Source organism: Agelaius tricolor, unplaced genomic scaffold (assembly GCF_023055355.1).
Source record: "Agelaius tricolor isolate 1412-34295 unplaced genomic scaffold, bAgeTri1.0.p SCAF_38, whole genome shotgun sequence".
NCBI lineage: Eukaryota > Metazoa > Chordata > Aves > Passeriformes > Icteridae > Agelaius > Agelaius tricolor.
Window position 1 is genome coordinate 5,470,670 of NW_027269298.1, and position 21,662 is coordinate 5,492,331.

At 51.3% G+C, this 21,662-nt stretch overlaps 1 protein-coding gene across 7 annotated transcripts in view; it reads left to right on the top strand.

Annotated features, from left to right (window-relative positions):
* The window catches only part of PBX3 (PBX homeobox 3), a 100,789-nt gene that overhangs the window by 61,644 nt on the left and 17,483 nt on the right, over positions 1 to 21,662 (top strand). For all 7 annotated transcript variants that reach the window (XR_011683677.1, XM_071454315.1, XM_071454321.1 and 4 more), the window contains one exon: positions 20,574 to 20,815. Coding sequence is in view for 6 of the 7 variants with exons in the window: in XM_071454315.1 (XP_071310416.1) it covers positions 20,574 to 20,815 (242 nt within the window). In the remaining variant the exon portion in view is untranslated. The remainder of the gene's footprint in view (positions 1 to 20,573; positions 20,816 to 21,662) is intronic.

Here is a 21,662-nt window from a genome sequence, read left to right on the forward strand (position 1 = left end):
CTTTACAGACACATCAAAAAGGTGACCCAGAGTCTCCAACACAGGAGAGCAGATAGCCAGGGTCCATATTTGCTGCTGCTAAAATCCTTGTGCTTTTTGAATTAACATGATGTGGGGAGAAGGAAGCAAGAGTCTGGCGGGTATTTTTGTGAACTGTGGTATTAGCAGCTGGGTAAAGGGCAGCAGCATTCTCAGAAGGTCTGAATAGTGCTGGTGTGCCTGGGAGCAGAAGGCAATAGAGAAAGACAATGCAGAAATCCCCAAATTCCAGAAAGAAACATACCAAGAGGTGTGTTTTTCAGTGCAACTACAGACTTCCAGTGTAGCAGCAAAGCAAATAACCATATAATGCTTGTGAATTTCCTTTTGTTCCAGATCAAAAATACAAGGCAGAACTCTGTCTGGTAGTGAAATACAGGCAGGATTAATCTGAATAAACATTTCTAGTGTGGCTGTTGTGGAAAAAAGGCATGTGCTGCTTGCAAGGCTGGGTACAAAGTGCCGAGAATAGGGCAGGATCTTGCCCTCCTGCTTTAAATTCGCGTGTATTTAGTGCAGAACTGCTGTCTGGTTTACTGGGGAAGAAAAAAAAACAACAGAGCCAATTTTGATTGGAACAGGCAGGATTAAAATGCAGGATTATCCCTGCAAAGGCTATATTGGGTACGCAGCTCAGTGACCTTTTTGAGGAGCGAGCATGTGTGGAGCGGTGCAGGGATAAATCCTTGGCTGCGGCCCTCGAGCGGGGACACGCACACGGAGCTGCCCGGGCGTGCTGGCCCTCACCTGGCCCTGCACAGCTTGTGTGTGCACATGTAATTCCAGTGTCTTTGTATGAATATGTGCTTGGAAATAACGTTCCTATAGGTTCAGGTGATATAAATAATGTATGTGGAGAAGCTCATAAATGTAAGCTCGAATTTTCCTCAGTAGTTTTTGTTCTCAATCACCTTGATGAAACAATCTTGAAGGCGCTCTCCTTTCCGTGGCATTTGGAATGAGTCCCTGACAGGCTGATTTTCCACCCCTGTTGTGATGCTGCTTTCTCTAGTTAATATTCCTCTGTAAGTGTCGTACCAAAGTAAACCAAAGGAGCCCGGCTCATGACACTAAGGCTGCATTTGCATTAATTATGCAGTCAGGGCTGGTGAGAAAATGCTGTCACAGAGAGAGAGGCAGTAAATGAGAACCCTCCGAGTGCGCCTGAATGAAGAGCATTAAGTTCATTTACATGGGCGCAGGCCGCGAGGCTGGCAGGGAACAATGGCTTTGCTCTTGTCGCTCGCCGCCGTATTGTTCTGCGGCTTAATGACTCCCCGGCAGAGTGGGTGCGCTCACAAAGACACAGCCGCGATCCCTCCGGTATTAATAACGGCAGTAATAATTAATAATATCCCTCTAATCGGGAAGCTTACGGCGCCCCGGGACCGCGGAGGCCCTGCCCGGCGGGGAGGCTGCGACCAGGCCCGGCCGGGAGCCCCGGCGCCCCTCCGGTGCCCGGCACGGGGCCGTGGGTGCTGCCCCGAGCCCCCGGCCGCTGCCCCGGGCGCGGACAGGCCCGGCCGCTGCCCGGGGCCACCACCGAGCCGTGCCGGGGCCACCACCGAGCCGTGCCCGGGGCCACCACCGAGCCGTGCCCGGGGCCACCACCGAGCCGTGCCGGGGCCACCACCGAGCCGTGCCGGGGCCACCACTGAGCCGTGCCCGGGGCCACCACCGAGCCGTGCCCAGGGCCCGAGAGCCGCATGGCAGGGCGGGTGCCAGGGCTTGCCTGGCGGGGTCCGGCTGAGCGGCCTTCGTGGGACTGCAGGGCCAGGCTCTGCCGGAGAAGAGCAGGAATCCTTAAATTGGTTATTGACAGGGACATGTTGTCTGTTTCCAGCGTCCATTGCTTTAGTTGTGTAGCAGGATCACTCCTCGTGGTGCCCGGGTGAGATGGTCGCTTTGTTTTGCCCTCTGCCTTGCCCAGAGCGGCCGTGCCCGCGGGTGGGTGACACCGGGGGTCTCCATCGCCTGCCCGTGGCCCGGACCCACCCGGAGATGCCAGACTCCCTTGGTTATCACACAGATCAGGGATGGGAAACTGCACACATCTGAAAATACTAACTGGATATGGCACTGAGTAAACTGGAGCTGAGGGTTTCATGAGAATCCCAGTGCCACTTTGATCTCACCATGCTCACAGCCATCAAAAACCTCTCCAGATCCTCCTTGTGCCTCTCTGTGCATGTGGACATCATGCCTGTTGTAGAGTGAATGCAAAATGTGTGACCCATACAGAGACAACCATCTATAAAGACGAGGAGAAATATTAATACATATGTAAAAAATTAAAAGTGAGCATCTTGATCCTTTTATACAAAAGATTAATCTCCCAATATTATATTGTGATGCAATAGTTTGGGGCAATTTTCATAGAAATGTGAAGTTTTCTTTTAAAGTTCAAAACTTGTTGTCATCTCTGTTTATCTTCAAGATTTCCAGACACTTTAAACTATGCTTTAAATAAGTGACTATTTTTATTCATATGCTGACAAAATTTTCCTCAGAATGATTTATATTTCAATAATAGTTTAAATTATGTTTTGCATTCCGTGCTTTGATGTCATGCAGGAAGTGTCATCACAAGATAAACTTTCACATCTGAGAGTCAATAAATTGTGCTTAGGTAGTCTAATGAAAATATTGTGAATGGCTATATGGAGTTATATCCAGTACAGCCAAGCAGCACAGATACATGTAGATATTTAACAAAGGGCTGTGTTTGATCTCACGGTGTCATTGGCTTTGACACCATGGCACGGTACCATTCAGTGATACGAATCCTATAATACTATATCATGCTTTTATCCACTAAATAAAAACCTGCCCTGTGTTTTATTACAAAGTAGGTGGCCTGGAGGAAAAATATATGTATTCTTTCCTTTTGGAATAAAATATGCATTTGGGCTTCTCATTTCATCTCCAATCTGTGTTATTCCTTAAAAATGCAGAACTGCCTGAAGTCCTCTTTAATATTTAATTCAACAACTTTTTAATCTGTCATTATGCTGTGATGAAGTAAGCATCAAGTGTCGCTGAAAAAGATTAAATTATACTTGGAAATAGGAATTGAAATGATTTAGGGTTGGAGGCTGAATATTTGCTTTGCACAAGTAATAATAGTGGGAGCTTGGGTGAGGCACGGGTTTGGATCTGGCTCTAATGCCTCTGCCGATCCCCTCTCCCTGGTGGCTGCCCCTTGATTTACTCTGGCACTGCCAAACTTAATTTGATTTAAATGGAGGTAGGAAGTGGAAATTACACACTACAATACATTAATTACTCTTTGCTACTCCTTACACGGATTTTCTTTTTCTCTGTAAACATCATAAACACTGATGCAGCAACCCAATGGACAGCCGCTCTGAGCTGCCTGATGATTTTTTTGTTAGCAAGCTTATCTTCAAATGGAAAAGCAGGAATATTTGATATCTACCTCTGGAAGAACGGATGATGTGAAACAGAGGAACACTTATTCCTGTCCATTCATGAGGGGGCTTGTGCCAGCTTCATCCAATTGCTTAACTTGGACTTTCACTCTCCCTGTTTTGATGTCACCTTTGGGTTTCTTTGCCGTGTTCTGGAGAGAAAGGGAAGAGCAATATCACACTGAAGGGCAATGTCACAAGAAAGAGCAGTATCACATCACAGCTGTGAACCTTAGAGACTCAGGTTCCAAATGTGCTTTACATGGAGCCAGACCAGCAGTGCTCGTGGTCCTGCTCTGGTCTGTGTGTTCCAGAAACCTCATGGGGCTTTGGCTGTGCTGGACTCCACTCCCACCTCTGGGAGGGCTCAGCACCCAGCAGTGTGGCAGAGGAAGGAAGGTCCTGCTGCTTGGGCTGGGCACCTGGTGATGCTGGGCATCTCAGCACCCTCCCACATGACAGCTGGTTCCAGTTACAAACAATAAAGATAATTCTGGACTTGTGGTGAGTTTTCCAAGGAAGATTATCTTTGCAGCTCTAACAGCACCACCTGACAGAGGAGAAGCTGTCTCCAAGCATAGCTTTTTCTTAGGTCTGAGGGAGAGGTGTCAGATTGCAGGAACACTGTGGGAATTCCTTTAATGGCTGCCTGAATGACATGGAGGTGATGTCTGCACTAGTGCGAGGTCCAGTCAGAGTCCAGTGCACTTTGCAGTCCCACTCCAGAAATGGCCCCGCAGCGTTTGTTTACAGTTCTGGCAAAACCTCCTTCTTCTACAGCAAGTAGTAAAAAAGCCTCCGTTCCCTCCTAGCCAATGCATTATTTATAATTATTCTCCCTTCCTTGTAGAAATGTATCCATATAAATAATTGATTGCAATTATTAATTGGGGAACACGCAGTATTTTTACAGCGCTCGTGTTCCCTCGTGCAGCTCCGAGCGCACCGGCGGCTCTGCAGGTCCCAGTCCCGCTGTCCCACGGCCGATGCCCCGAGCCCAGGAGGGTGTCCCTGGGGTGGAGGGGCTGGAGGCAGCAGTGTGCCCACTGGGGACATGCCTGCTGTCCCCCTGTGCTGGCCCGGGGGCTGTCAGTGCCCGCTCTGGGCTTGGGCAAAGGTGAATTTTGTCTGACAGGGACAGAAGTTTTTTCTAGTCTAGAGAGATGTATAACCTCTGTCAGAGGAGCAGCCTGCTCTCTGCTGCTGTAGAGCCAAGCACCTTTTAACCTCTTCAGACTGTAAATTCTGAGCAGTTGATATTTGAGTGTAATTCCTCTCCAACTGGCATTATTATTTGATTGCAATGAATTACCTTTTTAAAAAAAATCATAAGTATAAATTCACTTGACTGATCCTGCAAATTATTTATGATGTAGTGTTTTGGTCTAGGATAACCTTTTAAAATAAATCAGTTTTTCAATAATAGTTCAATGTTTGCCCACCTAATGGTGTTCCCATTAAGATCTGCATTTGTCACCAACCTGCCTTTTCTGCCTGTGCAGGAGACAAGTCACCGCCCCTAAACCCACTCTGCTTGTAGGGTAAAGTAAATGCATGTCTTTGTAGGAGAATAAATAAAAAGAGCAAGCTGAGTCAATAAGCGGGTTCAATTCCTGCCTGCAGCCATGGCGGACAGCTCATTTGGTAGATGTGGGTGTTTTGTTTACATTTATAATGCAGCTTTATTTAATGCTGACAGATATAGCTTGTGGCAAATGATAGTCAGAATGTATGAGCAGTCATAATGCTTCTGTCTTCTTATAGTGTGCTGCTGAAAATAAGCAGTTCACCTCTGTTTTTATTGAGGAAAGGATATGAGACAGCTATAGCTTCGCGAGGCTATTTATTGAGTTGTTTTACTAGCTGTGAACATGCCGCTTTATAGCAGTTGTGAAAATGGACTTTGCTAGTGTGTGGGAAAGGAAATAACATTGCAGTATACAAGGGTAGTAAAAAAACCCTCTATAAATAATTTTTCAGACTGAAGAATATTCTCATTTAAACAGCTAGAGAGCCTGGTGATTTTTGCCAGCTGCCAGCTCTTCCCAGGATGGCATTGGGTTAAAATTGCTCCATCAAATGCTATTAATATTTTAATGTCAAAAAATAAAATTTGGATGAGCCGTTTTGAGCTGAGGTGTTCAAGAGCTTTGTGGGGAAGTTTGGTGTTGTTGCTGAATTCTGTATATTCACACACCCATCATGTTTCGTAGCGCAGTGTGATCCTTAGCCCTGCAGGGCTGGGAGGAAGGAGCCGTGTTTGGCACAGCCTGGGATTGCAGGTTTGGCCTGGAATTGGTCTGACTTTACACTCCTGGGGGCTGCAGGGGCTCTGCATGCTGGCCCGCAGGTGAGCTCCTGTGGATGCTGGTGGTGCTGGGGGCACCGGGATGTGGCTCAGGGCCCAGGGGACTCCTTGGGGACGGGATTTATCCCCAGGAACGTGAGGTGGGGCTCACTGTGCTGCTGGTCCTGCGGCACTGGGATCCCGTGGGAGTGCCCCGGGAGCCTGGGGGTGTCTGCCTTTACCTCTGCAGGTGACCACTGGCCATGCTCTGCTGCTGCCAGGCACTGAGCCCGTGCTGGCTTGAGTCTTAAACATGTAACCCATGGTCTAATGGATGAGGCAGGATTTCAGATCAATGCCTTTTCTGGTTTTATTCCCATGTTCAGCAGCAGCACTGAGGGGCACAAATCATTTTCATGTATGCAAAAATAATTTCGAAAATGGTATTAGTCTCAGCAGGTGAGGCCTTTTGTTTCTTCCATGTTTATGTACAAATTCCTAGGGAACAGTAAATATTAAATTGAAATAACCCTCCCTTATTATTACACAGCCAAAGATTCAATTTAATTCTCTTCAGATAAGGTTTTTCTGGACACGTATTTGCAATTGCCTGTCCTGTAAATACAGTTCAGACTGTAGCCAGGGGCTCCTTTCCACCTGCCTTTTCTGCAGGAAAGGCAGTGTATTTCTGTGCTTTTGGATTTTTTTGGATGCAGACACCTTCCTTCTCACTCTCATTATGTTTATGGATGACAGGAGTGCAGTAAAATGTCCCCTTTCCCCCTTAACTGGACGGAGAAATGGGGTAATCTCTCCACAGAGCCATTCCTCTGCTTCACCACCTGTTTCCAAATCCCAATTGTCAAAGGAAGAAAAATTCAGAGCCTGGTGTGGGCTTGAGGACTGGGGGGATGGCAAAGGCTGGCACGCCCCTCACCCAGGGGTGGCATGAGGAGGGATGTGCTCTGTGTGTTTGGTCGGGGCTGGCAGTGTGACAGCTCTGGGAATGGCCCTGCTGTGGCTCACAGCCCATTGCCACCCAGGCTCCCACCTCGTGGAGCTGGCACTGGATGCCTTCTCCTGGGGGGCACAAGGGCATTCACCCCGTGCTCGCCTCCTCTGATAAGATACCCTGGAGGTTATTCAGAGGTGACATATAATCAGCCAAAATTTTACATTTTATTCTTTACACTACAGAATTAATTTCATTTTTATGAAAATAAATACATGGTCTAGCTCTCCTAATAAGACTATCTCTGTGGTGTTTAAGTAATAATCATTTATTGTTTAAATACAGTAGAGGCTGTAACAAAATGCTGTCAAGAGCCATCACACTCATTAACCTGCCAGCTAATTAGCCTCCTCCTGCCTGATTGCTGACAAGTTCTTCAATCTGAACCTATCACTGTTGTGTCAGCACTGAAGCACCAAGCGAAGTGGAGGAGGGCTCCATTAGATGTTTGCGAACAAAGTCTGTGCATTAAAGGTTTGTTTTCTGCACTCCAACAAATGTTACAGCATTAATATTCTCAGCTATAATTAAATTGGCAACTCTTAATTATGGTAATTAGTGCATTAACCATGTCTTGCCTGGCGTCGCTGGCAGGCGAAGCTCAGGGATGGAAGAGGAAAGCCAAGACGCTGCCCATTTCCCAGCAGGGCTGCCATGCCAGGGGCACAGCCTCTGCCCCAGGCTCCAGCTGTCCATAGGGCAGAGCCAGGGAGAGGAGGAAAAGCTGGGATGTGTTGGCGCTGAACACTTGTCCTAGTGCTAAGGAAACACCTATGGAAACAGAATGGATGTGGACATCCCCGCCGGTGGCCGGGTTGTCGGTGTTTGGTTGGGTAGAAGTGCTTTGGAAGGGCAGAGCACCATGCCCTTCCTGCGTCTCCCAGACTCTGGAATCAACTTGCCCAAATTTTCACTCCTGGAGAACTCAGGAAATGAGCTTTTTCGGTCCCAGTTGGCTGCCTTTGAACTGATGTTCACGTGAGAAAACCAACCTGTGAATCACCATAATTTGCATTAGTACCCTGGAGTTTGGAGAGCTCCAGCAGCAGCTGGCAAAGGCTGCCCGTCCCTGGTGCCATGCAGATGAAGCTGCTCGTTCAGAGGATCCCCAGTGTGTATCCGTTGCCTTGAGACACTGTGTGGGGTTTGGTGTGGGGTGTGAGGACTGGTTGCACTGGTGCCCTGGGGTTGGTGGGAAATAGCTGCCAGTATGTTTCTGAGGTCTTCAGTTCTAGTGCTCTTTAGTCAAGACTCCTCAGGACTTTGTGGTGTCACCTGAGTAGCACAGTCTTACCTTCTGAAGAAACTGAGGCACAAGGGGAGCAAGTGGTTTGTCTGAAATTCCACGGCAATTTTGGGACAGAGCTGGGGCAGAGACCTCAGTGCACAGTGCAGCTCACTGCCCAGCTCCTGCTTAGCTCTCCCCTCCTTTGTCTGGTATCCCAACACGTTTCGGAGTTCACCAGCCATGAGTCTTGATAATTCCTGTTCTGCTATTCTGGCCATGCTGGGAATGTTTGGAAATCACAGCAAGGTCAGTGCTAAATGCTAAAGAGCCAGTGAGTAAAGGTCTGGTGCTCATCTGGGCTAAACTGGAGCCATAAAGATAGATAAATGTGAGTGTAGCTCCCAGCACTGAGGGTAAATGGCCCCAGCGAGGCTGGCAGGAGGGTCTGCGGGCCCTTGGTGCATCTGCACATGGTGCTGCAGGTTCCTGTGCATGCAGCCACGCCGGGGCACAGCCAGCAGCTCTGCCAGAGTTGTGCCAAAGGACCCTTCCAATCAGCCCTGAACCCATCTCCCAGCTTCTCCCTGGTTCCGGGGGGAAGGGAAGTTCTGCCTGATGTCTCTGTGCAAGGCAGCAGCTATTTAGGGGCAGTGATTCTTGCTACTTTCAAAGGGAGAAAAAGTGTTACCTTGATATGTGCTCTTTTTTTTCCCCTAGTGCATAATAATTCCATATGTATATAGGAAAAAGGAAGATAACCCAAGGCGAATTTAATTTCAGATTGGGTTTTTGCTTAATGTATTATTCATAGTATTATTTATATCATCACTTAGACATATCCCTGGCAATAAACTGAAAACTTAACTTTAACAATATCGGGCACCTCTGTTTTGGGGGCGATGGTGGGCTGGGAGCCTTTGGCTCCTCTTCATCACATGCGAGGGTTTAATAAAGGCTGCGGGCTGGGGGAGGGTGTTTAATGAGGGGCTTGGAGGGGGGTTGTTTGGCAGCTTTTTTATTCCCCCCAACATTTTTGCTGCATGACCTGGTTTTGCATTTTTCTGCATCTATGTTCATCTAATTAGGATGTTCTAAAAAGACCTGGACCACTTATTGTACAGAACTGTAGCCTGTGGGTATTTAATAAGGAGCTTTCAGTGGTACATTTGCATCTTTTGCTCCGGGTCTGAATAGCGAATTACCTTAAAGATCATTAGAAGCGCTGCTGCATTGTTAAAACCAGGCCACGGTATTCTAATGACAGTTTAAAACTTGAGGCGTTCCCTCTGCCACGGCTCACCCCGGCACAATTGCGCGCAGCGCGGGTGACCCCGCTGGAGCGGCGGCTGTCGGCAGCGCGTCCCGGGCACGCCGCGCTGTGCGGGCAGGTGCGCGCAGAGCCTGGGCCTGTCCTGCGCGCTCGGGGGCGGCACCGGCACCGCTCTGCGGCTGGCAGGGCAGCCAGGGGCCGAGCGGGCCGGGCTGTGTGTGCCCCAGCGGCGGCCCTGCGCTCTGAGCGTGCTCCCAAAGCCCTGCGGCCGAGGGGCCGAGCGGGCCGGGCTGTGCCCCAGCGGCGGCCCTGCGCTCTGAGCGTGCTCCCAAAGCCCTGCGGCCGAGGGGCCGAGCGGGCCGGGCTGTGCCCCAGCGGCGGCCCTGCGCTCTGAGCGTGCTCCCAAAGCCCTGCGGCCGAGGGGCCGAGCGGGCCGGGCTGTGCCCCAGCGGCGGCCCTGCGCTCTGAGCGTGCTCCCAAAGCCCTGCGGCCGAGGGGCCGTGCGGGGCTGGGGACGGGACGGGGGAGGCTGAGCCCAGGGACAGCCCTTGGGAAGCTGGGAGCAGCGTGGCCGAGGGCCGAGCCCCTTGTGCAGCCTTGGGCTTGGCCTCTGAGCTGCTTTGCCCAGCTCCTCCTTCCCAAATGTGTTCCTCTCTCGTCTGGCCCCTGTGGTTCGTGTTTCCTCTTTCCACAACACATTTTGTGGAGCTGATGGGCTTTGTGGCTGCCCAGATCTTAGGACAGAACTTGGAGAGGTTTCCCACAGAGGCTTTCACATTCCGTGTGCCAGCTGAGTGACAATGCTGACCAGGGCTGAGCACTTCTCCCGCCCTGTGTCCCTGCTGGGCAAGTGCCAGTGCTGTGTCCGCCAGTGGACAGGCCTGTGCCATGTTTGGCATTTCCCAACTTTCTTGTTGTTCCTTCCTGGCTGTGGAAGCGATGCCAAGCCAAATCCAGCCGGGTGCTCCAGGAGTCCAAATCCAGGACCTGGGGGGGTCTGTGCAGTCCGGGGAGCCCCTCGTGTCCTTCTCTTCACCCTCCCTGAGCGCTGCCGGGTTGAACGGTCCAGGAACCGAACTCCTCTTTGTGCTGAGGGTGCTGCTTTCCCTGGGGATGCGAGGGTGTGGGGCCACGCCTGAGCACTTCTTCCTGAGGAAATCAGTGCTGGTGGGGCAGCCGGGCTCTGATGGAGTCTCATGTCGAGGAATTTCATGAAGAAATGGGGGACCTTCAGGTGAATGCACTGCTTGGGCAGGTGAATGGTTTTAGGTGGTTAAAACTGCCAGGAGTAGGCTTGTGATTTAGCGGAGAAGCTGTTTGTGCAGGGAAGAATTTCTCTTTAAAAAATTCAGTATAACCAGCATTATTTTTTTCCTCTGGGATCCCAGACAATGAATGCACAGGCCTGTTCATTAATATCAGTTGTCTTCTGCAGGGAGTATCCAGATTTGTCGTGCCAGGTTTTAAATTTTTAATGTATTACCAGTTCTTACGTGGAGCAGGCCTTTTCTTTGTTCTTTTTTACACTAATACTGTTTTGTATTCAGCCTTGAACTCAACTGATGCATCTCTCGGTGTCCCTTGTAAAAGCTCTCCCCTTATCAGCCCTGTTAGGTCTGACAAAGTCTGTCTTTGTGAGTTCCTGCAAATGTTCGTGTCCAATTTTCTTTTCAGAAGAGCGGGGTGGGTGTTTGAACAGTAATTGCTCTATGCAAATCCGCGGCTGCTTTAGCGACTTTGCCGGTGCCGCGGCTCCGCGCTGCGGGACCCGGTGCGGGGCGTGGGTCACTGCCCGGGCTGGGCAGGGTGGCCAGCAGAGACCAGTGGTGCCCAGCGGAGCCCAGCAGTGACCAGCGGAGACCAGCGGAGACCAGCGGTGCCCAGCGGTGCCCAGTGGAGACCAGCGGTGCCCAGTAGAGACCAGCAGTGGCCAGCAGAGACCAGCGGTGCCCAGCGGTGCCCAGTGGAGACCAGCGGAGACCAGCAGAGACCAGCAGAGACCAGCGGTGCCCAGCAGTGACCAGCGGAGACCAGCAGAGACCAGTGGTGACCAGTGGTGCCCAGCGGAGATCAGCGCTGACCAGCGGAGCCCAGTGGAGATCAGCGGTGCCCAGTGGTGCCCAGCAGTGCCCAGCAGAGACCAGCGGTGCCCAGCGGTGCCCAGTGGTGCCTCCGGGCTGCAGGGGCACTGGGACCACCAAGGCCTGCAGGGAATCGTGCCAGGATTGTCCTGGGTTCTGTGCTGATGGGGAGCCCCGGTTCAGGCTGTGCCCGCTCCAGCCGTGCTGGGGCCGGGGCTCTGCTGCCCGGCCATGGTGCCTGGAAATCACCTCACGAGTGTGCACAGCCCTCAGGCACGTTCCGGGCTGTGGCTGCCGACTCCAACCAGACTGAGCGATTTGCATGACAGACTGTAACTCTTAAAAATCCTGCTCGTAAACATAAATAATTAATCACATTATAGTTTTTATCATGCTTTTCCTTCCTAGCAGTATTAATAAGTAGCTCATCTTCTAGCAACACCTGTTAAACCCAAAGCTGTCAGTCTTTATTTTCCCTAGAGAGCCAGGGAAAAATTTGTTATGCAATAATTTCTCTTTTACTTTATGCTGTGACTTCAGTGTGTTTTGTGTTGATCTGTGTGTACGCAAGGTGTGAGAATTGTCTCTGTTATTTGCTTGCTTTGTGCACACCCTGCCCTGCCTGGGACAGCACTGGGGTCCTGGCTGTTCCCCTCCAGGTGCCATCACACTGCTCTGCAGGTGCAGCCTGGGGCACAGTCGCTGGGAGGGAGCCCTGTGAGGGGCAGTGGTGGTGGCTCAGAGTGGCCCGGCCTCACTCCTGCACCCTGCCCCAGCAGCCCAGAGCCACCAGCATTTGGAGAACCTTTATTTCCACTTGATTTCCCTCGTACAACAGACATGAGCTGCGCAGTGCCTGCTCAGAGACCCCTTGGAGACCCCCAGACAGAGGGGGTCAGTCAGGATCAGCTGCTGCCCATCCCCTCTGGTCACTGCCCTTTTGCCCCTGTGCCCAGGAACCCATCCTGGGGCAGCCACGCCCTGTGCCCTCTCCAGCAGCACAAGGTCCATTTCCCCGTGGCTCTGGCTCCTGGCTGAGGTCACAGTGACTGTCTGGGTGCTTTGCAGTGCCATGGGCTGTGAGGGCTGGGCTGGGCTGTGTGTGGGCAGTGCCACACACAGCCAGTGGGGCCTGCAGGTGCTGCTCCTGGGTGCTCCAGTGCTGAGTGCCCTGGGAGAGGATGGCCGTGCACAGCTGCACCAGCACCTCCCTTGCACCACAGGCAGGGGTCACACCTGCCACCCCCTGCCCTGCCCGGGCTCCCTTTGCCCTTCTGGGGTGAGGGCACTGCCGTGTCCCCATTGCTCCCCGTGCCTGTGGCAGTGCCCGTGCTGCCTGGCAAGGGGAAGGGACCCTGTGGTGCCCTGCTCCATCTGCTGTCCCTCTCCTCTTCCTCAGTTTGCAGCACTGGAATTCCAATCTCATGCTCATGCAAAGAGGACTGCCATAAATCTTGCAGTCAGCATTAGGTATTGTTTGTTTTAGCTGCCTTGCAGTTCATGTTTCCCCTTTTAAGGCAGAGCCATTCTGAAAGGTTAGATTCACAGTTAGTGGCGCTTTAGCTCTCCCTTTTGAATCAGTGAGGTTGCCGTTTTATTGCTCTCTGACTTGCACTTCAGTGATGAGAGTAAACTAGCATCAGATTAAAGGTCAGCAAATCCCATCAAAGAGAGGAATATTAGGGGCACAGATAGTTGGAGAGGCAGCACACCACTGGGTATTGACAGGGTGATTCCAGGGTATCACTCAGCAGAATTATAGCTGCCCAGAGAGTCAGTACTGCTTTAATGAGCCTGTGTGAAGAGGAAGAGGGTGGATTTATGTAGTTCCTCATAATTTTCTGTAGAGACTGTTATTGCAGACATTCTGTGGAGTGTTCTGGTCTTTCATTTAATTCAAAGGTCCTGGAGCTTTTCCATCCAAAGATTCCTTTCTGTTAGCTCAAATCAAAGCTGACATCTCTGCCTCTGCCACCTGAAGCACTGGCTCAGGGAAGGGCTGTTCCTAGCAGGTTCCAGGTCCTCTGTGCAGGTAATCCAATCTGCAGAGCTGAGCAGGGGCCTTGCTGGAGTGTGTTTCACCATCATACAGGCAGCTAAAATAGTCATTTCTCTGTCACTCTGAAACAAAAAAGGTAGGGATTTACAGTGTGTTCTTCTGGGTGTCTGTGCTGGGAATCCCACATAGTTTCTGCCCTGTAAGTAAGTATTGCTTCCAGTGCCTGGTTTGCATGGTTTACATGTGCTTTCCTTCTTTTGTTGAAATGCAATTAAATGAAACACAGAGAGCACAGGAGGCAAACTGTGGGTACATCAGGTCATGTAAACCCCTGCAAGGAGGAGAGCACCATGGGGAACCAGAAAGTTGCAGCATTTATTCCTGCTCCCTCCTCTCTGGTGCTAGGATATAGTGCAGGAGATAGAATGTTTATGCTGGGCAATAACAAAAGATTCCAGACATTGCCCAAACCCGGTGCCTTCTCCCTGGAGGCAGCAGCTGGAGCATCTCGGTGTGCAGAGTCCCTCCTAAGACTCACTTGGTGCTTATGCAGCTTTTGTTTACAGCTTGCTAAAACCAACAATTTATGAGCAACTTTACCAATCAGTTTTAGAATCCGTTCAGTTTTATTACCTGGTGTAGATATCCATTTGTGTGATTTATTGGTAGGAAATTCTACAAGTATAAAATTTTGATCATATTTTTACATAAGGGTGCATTTGTGCAATGCTGAAGGGGAGACCTCGTGTGCCTGAAGTGCTGCTGGGGGTTGGCCTTGCTGTCCTGCTTGCTGGGCTCACCCCAGCTTCTGGGAGACCTCACCTGGAGGCTCTGCAAGGTCTCAGGGCTTTACCCATGATCTGGAGCAACCTGGACTGCTGGAAGGTCTTGTGGAAGGTGTCCCTGCCTTTAGAGAGGGTTGGAACTGCATGATCTGCAGAAGGTCCCTCCCACCCCAAACTCTTCAGTGATTCAGTGGGGGCTGCACGCAGCCCCCCAAAGGCGCATCTTGAGGAGTGCTGGAGGCTTCCCTAACCCACCCTGAGCCACACAGCCAGCTCCATAAAGCCAGGCTATGTCCCTTATAATAATGCACACAAAACCCTGTGTCCCACTGCCGGCTGTCTGTGTCCTGCTGTGCTGCTGGCCCTGGTGGCATGCTGGCATGAGGGCACAGCCACCTGCTGTGGGCATGGGGGATGCAGTGCCAGTGCCAGTGCCAGCAGTGCCTCTGTGTGAGCACAACCACGTGTAGTCCACGCTCTGTGTTTGGAACATTCTGCAAGATGGAGAAGTAAGATGGCTGCAGGGCCCGGGGAGGAAAGACATGCAAAGGGAACTTGGATGGATTATCCAGTTGTGAAGGATCCTCACTGCCATGAGGGGTTTCTGGGGGAAGCTGGTGGAGATCCACAGAATCCACAGCTAAGCAAACCTGGTGTTTTTAGCTGGAAGTGGGGTGCAGTGCTCTCCCCTCCTGCTCACAGTCTGTGAGAGCAGACTCTCCATTGGTCTGGCCAGGCTCTTCAGCTCAGTGTGTTCCCATGCATATGGAAATATAGATACAGCCCTGAGAGTGTAAAGACTGGGAAGTCCTTGACCAAGCACAGTGCACTAGAGGCACTGGGGGTGGGTGTTTGTTTGTAGACTCAGCATCATTAGAATCAGCTTGTTGTGGACTCAGCGTGATGCCATGGCAATGGTGGCACAAGGAGAGGGTTCCTTGGGCACCTCCTTGAGCAGAGCTCTGAGCTGTGGGTGGAAATCCGTGCTCAAAGAGCTGCTGAGGAGCCCTGACAGCCGTGCTGGGGATGGGGTGGAGCTGGAGCAGGTGAGGAGCCCAGGCTGGGCCCTGCTCAGCCCCCTCCCCGTGGGCAGTGATGAGGAGCTATTGAGTACTTTGTGTCCTCGAGCTGAGCACAAATAAGGCTGACATCTTAGCACTAAGTGCAAGTCAGAGGTAAGCAAGAAAAATAGAATGAGCCAAAAGAAGAAAATGGAATCGGAAACGTAGAGATCTGTAAAAAGTAAGGAGAGAGACAATGCAGTAAAACTGCACAAACTTGGACATAATTTACAACAGGAAATAAATGGAGCCAACATAAAATTGGTAGCAAGAACTCAATTTATAAAAATACCAGTTATTTCATATTTTCTATAAAAAGTTATTTCATATTTTCTATGAAAAGTAGAGCACTGGGCCATAAATCTGATAAAAGTTGTAATCACAAGAAGGATTTGTTTCTGTTGTGAGCATTTCTTTTATTTCAAGGCTGTAAACTTTCATACTGATGATATTTAGGTTGGACACACGGTAGCTTGAAGGAATGTATATTACTGCATTTTCATGGGAAGGATGTTCAGATGTTATGGAGTTCACTTTTTGCTGCTGGATGTGGTGCTGGGCTTGATCCATCTTGTTTAGGGTTGTAGCAGCAGCTTTTGGACAGCAGCTGTGGCAGACACACCTTCTGCCTGTGGCATGTGCTCCTGAGGCTCCTGCTTCTGGGAGGTCCATGAGTGCATTGGTCACTTTTGGCAGAATTGGCACAGGAATTGGTGTGCCAGGGTGGGGTGGCATGGCACCATGGGATCCATTTCCCAAATTAGCCCTGTGTGGTCAGACAGGCCGTGTGACCGCAGTGGTGGCAGCGGTGCCATGGCCCCTCCTGACCTCCCATTGCTCTCCTGCCAGCTAAAATAGACACATCTCATTCCAGACTGCTTTTTATACTTCAACAGCATCTCCGTAATAAAAAAGCATCTCTTTTTTCACATAAGTATCTTTGTTTTTAACAGATTTTTTTTCCAAACAAATAAATTTCCTTCCAGCTTTTCACAGCACCTCCAAGAAAAGTCCAAGACCTCCATAAATCCAGCCTGGTCTCACTGACATCTGAGTCCTGCATAGAGACAAAGACACTAATTATTTTTTATTAGCATCCACCCTGCTTTTTATTGAACCTTTAGCAAAGGTCATCAACCGTTTTTTCCATGGGTGAAGAGAAAGTTGGGTTAGAAACAGGCATCCTGCCAGTAGCCCTGTAATGAAGGGGAATGTAATAAAGCCAGGGATTGACAGTTTATGTGTTGGTACTGAAGGAAATGGAGGTGTGGAAGAGTATTACAGGGAATCTTTCTAGTCATATCTTCAATTCAAACATCAGGGGAAATGCTTCAGAATCGGAGATTTATGAATTCGTAGTAAGCAGTTTCCCGGCATGTAAACAAATCTCGCCGGGCTGTTTTAGGAAGGTGGGTTTGGGCAGCGGAGTAATCATTTTTATTATTCTGATTTTCCAAATAGAAATGGACATATATGATAAAAATGTCAGGCGCGCTCTCCACGTCAGGCTCCTAACAGGATTACATGTCAGCTCTTAATGTCTCGCTCTGTTTTTCTTTGCCATGAATGGCTGCATTATTGCTCACAGGAACTTCACTGTAATATATGGTAAGAGACAAGTAGCTCTTTATGGCCAGTGATTATTCGGTTTGAATGAAACCTGTGATTTATGTCCATTTAACTGAAAAGCCTTGTAAATTCCCAGTGCTGCATTTTTCCTCAATAGAGAATGAGTCAAGCGAAAGTGACAACTAGGTTGGCGTGGAAATGTGCAGTGCATCGTGGTGTTATATTTAATATACCTGACATGAAAAACGTGCGCACACCACGCAGTCACCTTAAGTAGGAGTGAGAGTGACATTCGGCCGTGCCGGTGCCGCCCCGCCGGGCTTCCCTCGCCCAGACAAAGGCCACTGGAGTGGGGGCCATGCGCCACCGGGGCCCTCGGCGCCTGCCCGGCACCCGGGGGGCGGTGGGGACACTGGGGACACGCAGGTGCCCGGGATGGCGGTGGCAGTGGCGCAGAGCGTGGGGCGCTGGGGGCTGGCGGCAGAGCCAGGCTCCCTCTGCACACCTGGCACCTGCCTGCCCTGCGCTCTGTGCCGTGCGCTCGGCACCTGCGCCCTGCAGGGTGGGAGAGGGGGCAGAGACCCTGGGGACTTGGCCACCGTGGCTGAGGAGTTTGGGGAGCTGCAGCAGGGGCTGGGGTCACTGGGCAGGGCCAGCACCGCTGTGGGCACAGGGATCTTCCCCAGCCTGCAGGAGCAGCTGGGAGGGGGACACAGGGGAGGCCTTGCCCTGTGCCCCCCTTGCCTCTCCCAGGTCAGCCCCGCACCTTGTTGGCAATATTGCTGTGCTGGCGAGGACACTACTGCACAGTTCAGGCACTGCAGGTTTCTAATCTGCTTATTTATAATTCAAAAGCTTGCCCATATATTAATGAACCCTTAATGAGCTGTTGAAAATGCCTGAATTACAGTCAGATTATTAAACTCCAACAGCCCCTGTAATCATACCATTTGAGTGGGCTTTAGGTACTTTTCATATCTGCAGCTTTGTGTTGTGAAGGAGATGGGTTTTTTCGAAGAAAGCTTTGTAATAATTTTGACCTGCAATTTATTTATTGGCCTCTGAATGCAGTAGTCTATGCAGATGCTCTCGTCTATTATGTGTGGGGGCAGGTGCACAGCATGTTGAAAGACAGCTAATTATGATTTGCTGAAAGATATGCTAAAACTGTGGTCTTAGAACAAAGCCAAGTTCATTGTTAAACAATGTTTTAGTGTCTGTTTATGTGGTTTGTCTAAATCACAGAGATACTGAAATGCACGGTGCAGTTATAAGCAGATCCCAAGCAGTAGCACACTTGCATTTTGTTAACCCCCGAGGTGCTGGTGTCCCTGGGCTGGTGGGTTGGAGTCCTGCACAGCCCCAGGTGCCCCCCAGTCAGTGGTGGTGAGGGGCTGGACGTGGCAGCCCCGGCCCCGCGTGGGGTGAGTGAAGGGCCCGTGCTGGCTGTGGGGTGGCCGTGGTGGTGGCTGTGGTGGTGGCTGTGGGGTGGCCGTGGGGTGGCCATGGGGTGGATATGGTTGTGGCCATGGGGTGGCTGTGGTGGTGCCCGTGGGGTGGCCATAGTGGTGCCCATGGGGTGGCTGTGGTGGTGGCTGTGGTTGTGCCCATGGAGTGGCCATGGTGGTGCCCATGGGGTGGCTGTGGTGGTGCCATAGTGGTGCCCATGGGGTGGGCGCTGCCGCGAGGCCTCTCCCGTGCAGCGCCGGTGGCGCCGGTGGCTCTGCTGGGAGTGATGTATTGTTGTGTTCTTTCCCGTCCCTGCTGCACCTTAATTCCTCGATGCATTGAAAGGTCAGTGAGCTAAACAGTAATAAACTCACAGGGTGATAGAGTGAGGGATAAAAGAGGGAAACAATGGCCAGCGAGTGTGAGCTTATATGTCAAAAAATACATATATTACCAGTGTATTCAAATCAAGAGTAATTTATAAAGGCAGGTGCTGGTAGGAGCAGCTTTATTGCCGGCCTATAGCAGAATGCTCCTGTGTGCTGAGGGGCCTGCGAGATGCTCTGGCTCCTTCCCAGACAACGTGGGGAGTGTTCGACCTGCAGCCAAGGGGCTGCTGCTGACGAGCCACGTGTCTCACTGGTGACAGAGTTCATCAGTTTTGCAGGCCCCTGCCCCCAGGGACACCAGACACTATTAGTTGTGCTGATCTGCTTCATATAGTTCATAAGGAAAGCTCCGAATTAACACACAGCTTAATTCTTGTTAGAATCAGCTAATCAACTCGTGGCTTTGCCATTCAAATGAATGATGTGCCTCACTGAGGGGCAGGATAAATGTTGTGTCCCCACACACACTCTGTCATCCCTTTGCCTGTGGGTGTCCGCGCTCCTGCGCTCCGGATGGGATGCTCTGGACGTGGGAGCATGTGTAGGATGAACACAGGGTGCCACCCCTGTGCCCCCAGCCCCGAGACACGCTGCCTTGCGTGCCAAACACCTGAGTGCCTTCGTCATTGTCCCCATGGCTGAGCTTCCTCCTGTTGTGCTTCAGACCCTGGTCAGCTCCTGCGGCCTCAGTGCAGCATCAGCTCCTGCTGCTAAACCTTGGGGGCTGCTCACTCACTGAGTCAGGTTCATAGACAAGGGCTGGGGCTTTGGAATATTGATTTGAGCCTGGGTGGACAAAGCCCTCGCTTTGTTGATGGAAGTACATGATGCAGAAATCACTGCAATTGTACCAAATTATTTTGCTGCAGGTTTTGGCTAGGCATCTGCATTTGGGAGCAGAGTGGGACTGTGATGGGATAGTGGGAAGGAGATGAGTTCCATAGTGAAAGCAGAAATTCAGCTGGGGAATAACAGCTGGAATAGAGCACAGTAAACATGGACTGAGAAAGGGTCCAGAAGCTAAAAGGAAAAACAACAGCAGAAATCATTGATGAGAAGGGAAGGAAAGCTTGAGTGGATTAAAACCAGGATGTTATTGAACATTCTGACAGCAGAGCAGAGGAGGAGAGTGACAAACAGGGGAACAACTCACCAAGGAAATCACCCCTGTGTTACAGCACTGCGGGCCAGGAGCTATGCCAGGGCAGTGGGGCCTGGCAGACGAGGGAATGAGGGATGGGTGCAGCACTCCCTTGGCCAGGCACCACCACCCCTGCTGCTGCAGGCACTCCCAGGTGCGGCGCCACCTTCCCTGGCTGCAGCATGGGTGGCCTGGGCTGTCCCCAACACGCGGAGCTCAGGGACACGCCAGGACAATGTGTGGTATCATCAGCTTGTGCCTGTGGACCTCTGAACAGGCAACAGAAATAATTTAAAGAGATGATGAGACATTTTTATTATTCCCATGAAATTATATGGAATTATAGTTTTAAATGAAGGTGACAGGTTTAAAATGTGTATTTTAGAGCAAGATTAATGCCTTGTGCTTTCTTGAGTTGGAAAGTTGGCCAGTGGGGGGGTCATCTCCCACTGTGTGTCCTTCTTGAGACAGTCAGTGTGGAATCCTGTGCTGTCCCCTGAGTGGACGGAGCACACTGCTGGTGCCCAGGTCCATGCCTGGCAGCTGTGTGTTGCTGGCACAGCTGGCACAGCCTACACCAGTACTGTTCCTGCTGTGTATGGGGGCAGAGAGGGGCCTGTGGCACTGCCAGACTGCATCTGATGGGGCTGGCTGGTGTGCTGGGGCCATGCTGGGGCCATGCTGGAGCCATGCTGGGGCAGGGCTGTGCCCATGGCCCCGGGCAGGCGGGTGTCACAGAGGGCTTGTGGCAGGCGGGCAGCGAGCGGGCACAAGTTGGGCAGATGCAGAAGTACTGACTGTGTTTTCTCTTGTTCTCTCTTTTCTGCCCAAGGTTTGAGCATCCGAGGAGCCCAGGAGGAAGACCCTCCCGATCCTCAGCTAATGAGACTAGACAATATGCTTCTGGCAGAAGGAGTCTCAGGTCCGGAGAAAGGTGGGGGATCGGCGGCAGCAGCTGCAGCCGCAGCAGCCTCTGGAGGGTCTTCAGATAACTCTATTGAACACTCAGATTACAGAGCCAAATTGACCCAGATCAGACAAATCTATCACACAGAGCTGGAGAAATATGAACAGGTCAGACATCAGCCTCTCAGTTGTTCGTGTACCTGACACTGCTCTCCTCTGCTTGCCAGTGCCCACCACTGCCCACTCTGGACCACAACCCTTCCTCCCCTTCCCCACCCCTCTGCCCAGAGAGAGCCACCATGGCAGTCTGTTGTCTGTTGGGCTCCAAGGAGCTGCTGGCTGGAGCCAGGACGCATGTCTTGCATGTCTGAGTGTTTTCTGTTGTCTGTAACTGCACAAGAGCAGCACCCAAGCCCGTGTTTCTCCCCTTTGCCCAGCGCACAGAAGGCAGAGAGGAGGAGAGATGTCTGTCACTCAGTGCCACCCTCTGCCCTGGTGAGGTCTCACACAGTTGGGTCTGGCAAGCTGGGGGGCACAGGCAGACAAGGGCTGCTTTGGCCATCTCAGCCCACAGGCTCCTGGAGCAGGTGGCAGGATACTCTGGCACAGGACTTGGCCACAGCAGGTCAGCTGGAGAGGTCTGAGGAGAGTGGGCAGTGAGGCGTCAGCAGAGCACCTGGCCCAGGCTTGGGGACAGAAACTAGGGAAATCCTGGTTCAGGCAGATGCCAGCACAGTGTCTTTGTTTGGAGTGAAGAGCATGCTGCAGAGATCTGTAGGTTTGTGTTCACCACTGGGACCTGGTGACCCAACACATTGGGCACTGAGAACGCTTGCCACATGCTGCCAGGTGCCAGCAGCACCGTGTGTCTCAGGTGCCAGTGGCACTGTCTTGTCTATGCTGTCTCTTCCACTGTGTTGTTCAAGTGGAGAACAAATAACTGAGCAAACACCTGTCAGGGTCTGTGTACAAATCTGCTGTTCTCCCCTGACCCCAAGGCCCAGCAGTCCTGGTG